The sequence below is a fragment of the Lipophrys pholis genome (assembly GCF_963383615.2).
Source record: "Lipophrys pholis genome assembly, chromosome: 9".
In the NCBI taxonomy this organism is placed as follows: domain Eukaryota; kingdom Metazoa; phylum Chordata; class Actinopteri; order Blenniiformes; family Blenniidae; genus Lipophrys; species Lipophrys pholis.
In genome coordinates, this window is record NC_137639.1 from 19,416,512 (window position 1) to 19,423,390 (window position 6,879).

At 44.6% G+C, this 6,879-nt stretch overlaps 1 protein-coding gene across 1 annotated transcript in view; it reads left to right on the top strand.

Annotated features, from left to right (window-relative positions):
* LOC308114102 (forkhead box protein O6-like) overlaps positions 1-2,513 on the top strand; it is a gene marked incomplete at its 5' end in the record, with an annotated part of 29,364 nt that extends 26,851 nt beyond the window's left edge. Inside the window, one exon of the mRNA XM_080470750.1 lies at positions 504-2,513. Coding sequence (XP_080326876.1) covers positions 504-2,189 — 1,686 coding nt within the window. The 3' untranslated portion in view covers positions 2,190-2,513. The remainder of the gene's footprint in view (positions 1-503) is intronic.
* Positions 2,514-6,879: the final 4,366 nt, after the last annotated feature.

Sequence of the window (6,879 nt, forward strand, 5' to 3'; positions counted from 1 at the left end):
AAGTGGGAGGATTGACGTGCATAAGGAATGTGTCTCAAGACTTAGTCTCAGGTTGTTTCAGGTTGGATAAGACTGACAGGGTCTTGTTTTGTGCCAGCTGTCCTTTAAACATGTTTGTGCTTTTGAATGGGTTCTCAATTTTCTGTCTTTGGTTGACACTGATTGCATAGAGGGTTGAGTATCTACTTCTGTGTGTTTTGTGTGTCTAATAATAGACATGGAAGCGACCTGATAATTTGGCACAATTTTCTGTGACTCAGTATGTATAGAGTGAATGGCTTATAAGCAGTGCTGACAGCTGTGGTTGTGATTAGGTTTGTCTGCATTGCTCATTGTTATGTTTGATATCAAAAATTTTGTATTTTCCTCTGGAACTATTTATCTGAATGTTATGCAAATTTCACTCACGGAAGCAGTTTGTATACAAATAGTAATCGGTGTGACATACATTACAATTTAATTTGATGTCTCGCTCACTGTTGGCTTCTTTCATCTTTCTACAGAACTCTATTCGACACAACCTGTCCCTCCACACACGCTTCATCCGAGTGCAGAATGAAGGGACAGGAAAGAGCTCCTGGTGGATGCTGAACCCAGATGGAGGGAAGATGGGCAAGGCCCCCCGACGACGAGCAGTCTCTATGGACAACAACACTAAATATCTAAAAAGCAAAGGTCGCATTCGAGGCAAAAGAGTTGGCCGTCCTGGAATTGGGGCAGGATCTGCGGTGGTTGGACTCCAGAACTCCCCAGACCATGGGAGTCCATCAAGGAAAGGCCTCCCTGGAGCGGGAGGTGCATCTGGGAATGATGGAGAATTTGATGCCTGGACAGACCTCCATTCCAGGGCTAGTTCATCAGCCTCCACCCTGAGTGGGCGTCTGTCACCTATCCTTGCTGAGGGAGAGCCAGAAGAACCAGAGGAGGGAGGCCTATCTTGCTCCACCTCCCCTCATCTCTATCCATCACCAACTAGTGCCCGCTCTCCATCCATGGGGGCAGGGAATCATTGTCCTCCCCTTGAGCAGCTGCCACAGCTAGCTAACCTTACCGGTGCCATCAGTCTAGACGAGCAGATGATGGAAGATGGTTATCATCATCATCGACAGCCCCAGCAACACCAGCAGCATCCCACTGTTGGAAGACATAAGCACCAAACCTCTGTGTATCACTACAACTCGGGAGTGAAGGGCCAGAGCTCCTATGGTGCAGGTGTCTATGGGGCAACTGGTATCGGGATGCTACGCCACCACTCACCCATGCAGACGATTCAGGAGAACAAACCAGCCAGTTTCTCTGGAACCATGCGGGCATACTCCAGCACCAATGCCCTGCAGAGTCTACTAACAGGGGGTCCAGCTGGACAGCAATACTGTTCCAAGGACATGATGATTGGACAGGAGCGAGAAAGCCATCCTATGATGGGTCAGACTACTAATGGAGTTGGATCTACTCATCACAGCCACCATTCTGGCCACCACAATGGCCATAGTCACAGCTCACCTCATAGCCATAACAGAACTCACAGCCATACTCCTAGTCATAACAGTGTAACTAACCACAACTCACCTCACAGCCTCACTCACAATGGTCACAACCTCAGCCAGAGCCATAACCACACACCGCCCCGGGCTGCATCCCTGACCCCACGTGGCAACAACAACCAGTTACAGAGCTACAACAAAGCTCCATACCTGTACAGCCCCCCATCACATGCACACCTGCCTGCTTCTACTACCTTGCCCCCCAACCCAGCAGGAATGCTTGGCATGCCTCAGGACTCCTGTCATGTGGCCACAGCCCCACATCCTCGCCATAACCACTACCCGGACCCACAGCACCAGGGCATGACTAACGGACCATATCACCATATCCATGGGATGGGCAATGGTAGCATAGGTAGCAATTACCATGGGTATCACCAGCCTCACCCCCATGAGAGACTACCAGCTGACCTGGACATTGACATGTTCCATGGTAGCTTGGACTGTGATGTGGAGTCCATCCTCCTTCATGACATTATGGACTCTGGGGAGGAGATGGACTTTAACTTTGATTGCTCCTTAGCCCAGGGAGTTGGCATCGGCATGGGTATGGGCATGGGTGTGACCATGGGAATGGGGATGGGAATGAGTGGATTGGCTGGTCCCCAGCAAGCCCACAGCAACCAGAGTTGGGTGCCAGGCTGAAGTGTCAGACATGCATCCTGCTCTCAGAAAGAACTGCTCTCCCCATGAAGCACTGCTCAACTGTGACATTCCTGACTTGACACAAAGACTATAGGACCAACACTCCAATGTCTCTTTGTTGTCTTGACAATTCTTCTGTCAGCCCTCCTCTTTTGATCCCCCTCCCTCCGAGAGATCTAGTTCATGTCACATTAAGTTTTTTCTCATATCAGCTATACTGTGATGACAATCTCTCAGCTGTGCTTGCCCAACATCGCTTCTCATCTACCATGAGAACTGAACTCTGAATGCACTTTATTGCAAGTGGGTCACATCTAGTGGTGCAATGCCTTCACAGAGCAGCTCAGGCAGAGCTTGGCATGTTTTGTAAGGTGGCTGCTGCATTTGACAGGAACAAATGAGGAAATCACAAGCTCTGCCGATGAAGTGTCAGATCCAGGCATTGAATTAAAATTGGACTCTTTTTTGTTACATGCTGTCATTGCTACTAGTGAGGGGAATGTATTTTTTCTTTAATTGTTTGTGACTGAAGCATTGTTTTTTTAGTCAATAATAACATAGAAATCTAGACATTGTCTGTACCCCATCTTACCAAATTTTTACTGAATTGAAAACATCACTTTATGTAACTTCTCTATTGATTACCATATTTGCACACTATTTCAAAATAGAGAGCTGATCTGTTGCCAGTTTTCCATTTTAATGATAATGATATTCACATATTTATAAGTTCTGATTAATTATCTTCCAACAGCAGCTCTGCTATTTATTGCCTCATGCACTCAAGTCCTTGGTGCTTTGACTTTTCTCTTGGATGCAGCATTTTGCAAATGCCCTTTCGCTATTGGTTGAAGTACATTGTCAACATGTCATTAAATTGATTCTATCATTAGTGGCTAGCACGCAATTTGGTGAATTAAAATGTCATATCACCTTGTCTCACCTGGCTTTTCGCACCAGTTTGTCCCCCTGCTCTTTCTCTCCCTCCGCTTCGTCTCTCCCTCTCTCTGTCTGCCAGTGGAGACAAAGTGACCATTCCTCACACTGAGCCATTAATGTAGCTTGATTGAAATTCAGCATCTTGCTTTTAATCTCCAAAGTGATGCGGCAGCGATGTGTCATTATTGAGAGTCTAACGTGTTGTCCTGCCATCTCTCACCCCAGCCGTCCGGGCCACAGCTCGCCTCTCCAACTTAATGCGCCAAGAAAGTGAGACAAAATGGTGATTAACGCCAAGTCACTCTGCCTGCTGTCCTGCTCTGAGAAGGGCCCAATGTCACTGTCCGCTTGCCTGCTCAAAGAGGGTAAAAAAAAAAGGAAAGAAGAGGAAAAGATGGAGACAAGGATAGAACAAAAGCCTGTTGTTGCAGTGGAATCAATCATTAGCCTTGGTTTTCATGCAGTTCAGACGTGCGTGTTTCAAAACAGGTTGTGTATTTACATATTGTAAATCATCTAAAGTTATCTGTATTTTGTTCCCTTGTTCCCATGTTTCCGGCAGTTATACCCGGAGCTTAAATGCTGAAAAAGTTGCGAAAAAGAGAGATGTCAGGAGAAAACAATCAGCCCGTCTGAGTGGCACAAGTGTATGTCAAACAGGGTCGTGAAGCCCCACAGCCATCCACACCCATTTTTTGTGTGTTTATTCTGTTGTCTTGTAGTTGTTGTATTGTTGAAAATCTAAAGACCGATGAGGACAGCATTGAAATACCCATGATGTAAGGATGGAATCCATTGGTGAAAGGATGTTGGTAGTGCAGTATGACCTTCCTCAGCTCCAGTACCATACACCCCTCCCACATGTGCTCTGCTCAGTTGTTTCTGTGTTTGTGACTGGGGAGGGGGGGAGTCTGCAGCCTGTTTCTCACTGGCCTTGAGAGAGAAAAAAAGAGGACACCCCTATTCTCTAGTTCCCTCAAGGAGACTCTAGGCGCTTGGTCTGCACCCAGTATGGCACACAAAGGAAAAGGGGTGAGGGGTGAGGGTGGGGTGGGAGTTATTTTTACAGCCAAAGGTCAAGCACGGCACAGACTATCAGACCCATTATTGAGGTAAATACCTTTATTTCAGGGCTTTTAGCCGTGATGGTTCCAGTTAATCTCCGTGTGGAAAATGCGTGGAATTTTATAAGTGACTGGGCCTCACAGAACAGCTATGTTATATCCTATGCTACAAACGTTTAGCAATGCCCTGCTATTGGAAAGAGAGCATATATGATGTCTAATTTTCTTATATTTATTTATGAAAGAGATTGGTCTTTGTCACTCCTAAGTGTGGTAGTTGTATAAGTCAACTCCTGTCCCTTTCCTCTTTTTTTCTCAGTTTTTTTTAAAAAAAAAATATGTCACTCCCCCTTTGCCCCTTTTGCTGACTTTTATTTTGTACAAAATCTATATATTAAAAATATTGTATAATAGTTTTTAAAATCTCGAAAGAATATCAGTTTTGTTGTCTATTTCTTTTTTTAAGAGAATGTATCTCATCATCTGGTGACTGTTAAAATAAATGAAATTAAAAGAAAAAAGTACTGTGTTGTCAAATTTGTGTAAGATCTGGAGATTGTGAACCTGTTTCATTGTCTTCGTATTTCATGAAAACCTCACAATTCAGGAAATCAAAAAATTATGTTTAATGCTTGTGTTTGCTGGGTTGCTTTTTTTCATGTGCGGTTTTTATTGACTAAGACTAATGCATGCAATTAGGTCATTTATTTCTTGATTAAAATACAGTCTCTTTACCAGAGGCAGGTGACAGCCCCTGCTGTCATATTGGACCTGGGAACTGAGCCACTGTGTGGAAGGCAGAAGGAGTGGGCTGTATAAATGTAAAACAGGAATATATAAAATAACAAAATAATAGTATACTGTAATATATGTAGGCGCCAATTGTGTATGATAGAATGTGATTACATGAGAAAGAAAGACACAAATGTCATTGTGTGCGTGTGCGTGTTTGTATGTTGCTGACAGACAGACAAAATAAGGAGGCACCCAGACAACCAGACAGACTTGCCAGGATTGGAGTAATAGGTTTGTATAAGTGTGTGTGTGTGTGTGTGTGTGTGTGTGTGTGTGTGTGTGTGTGTGTGTGTGTGTGTGTGTGTGTGTGTGTGTGTGTGTGTGTGTGTGTGTGTGTGTGTGTGTGTGTGTCATAAGGGTTGTTATGGCCCACGATGCGGTATAGGTTGGCCACAGCTGTCCCAGTCCCTTTGGAGGCGTTTTCACAGGAGGAGTGTGCAGCGCTACAGCGCCATACTGCCAGGCCCCGGGGGAGCCCCCGCTTCTACACAAACTCAGACTTTCACACACATAGACACATGCGCACTCACACACACACACACTTGAAAATACCACAAATTCACACATTTACACAAAGAAGTGCGCAGCGCAGTTATGAAACCAAGCACAAAGACACACACTCAAACAGACATTTCTCACTTAGATGTACAGTTTTAATTGACTCCACTTGGCGAAGCCTCTCTGCAGGGAAAAAGTGAGAAGTAGAGAGAAAAAGAAAATATAGGAGAAAGAAAGCCAGGCAGGTTGTATCTAAAGCCTGAAATGCCTGATGATGATGATGATAATAATAACAACAAGATATCACACCAAATTGCACAATTAAATCATGTTTTTGTTAAAAGGGTTGGGGGGTCTGATGGGCTCAGACATGGTTCAATAACTTTATAAGATGTGTTATAATTTTCCAGTTAGACCAAAATGAGTGTAACCGACACTGAGAAACTGGCACGAGGCCAAAGGCTCACTAGGCTCTGCCTATCTCCTCAGAGAGACAGAGGTTGGGGCAGACAGGAAGGCAGTCCAGTCCAGGTGCGGTGCCTCGGGGAGGCTCTGCTCTTCTGTTCCTCATTATCAGAGAAGAAGGGGGGGGGGGGGGGGGGGGGGGTGAAGCCGTGTTACAGTGTCATTATTCATCCACTCAAGCATCTGGGAGCAGGTCCTTCCTTACTTGGCATAGTGAGATTGTTGTAGAGACCGCCCTTGGAGCTAAAGGCTGGCTGGGGACACTGCTAACTGCTAACAGACAGACCCACCCAGGCAAGGCTCCAGGGTGCAGATGTCCTTGAGTGCTTATGAGGATTCAGCGCTTCCCACTTTTCCAGTGTGAGCGGCAAAGTGAGAAACGGCTCTCTCAAATCGGAAAAAAAATGTAATAAAATTCAATTGTTCACAGAAATGATTAATTCAACAACAGTGGAGGAGTTTGATATTTTGCCTCCAGAATAAGACTTATTCTTAAACTTTGAAATAGCTCAGAAAATACATTTTAATAAGTGGCAGGGGCCCTTGTTAGGATTTGACTTTTTCCAAATATGAGGTCAAAGACATTTGAAAACAAACATGTTGAAGAAAACAGAGGGCCAGATAATTTGTTAACAATCAATGCATTTTAATATGTAACAAAACTCTGCAGACACATAAGAATACACATTCTTAAAAGCTGAATTTTTAAAGTGACTATAGACCAAGTGTTGGACTCCGCTTTTTTCCACACCAAAGAAAATTCAACGGGGGAAGATATATTCTGACTGCACATTACTTTTATTGTAACATGCAGTTTTATTGTCCCGAGGATGCCAAACATTATCCGACAAATTGCTTCCACATGGAAGAAAGAGAACACCAAAAGACCACCAGGAGACGGCGAGTGTTGGCTGAGGTGTCACATTTGG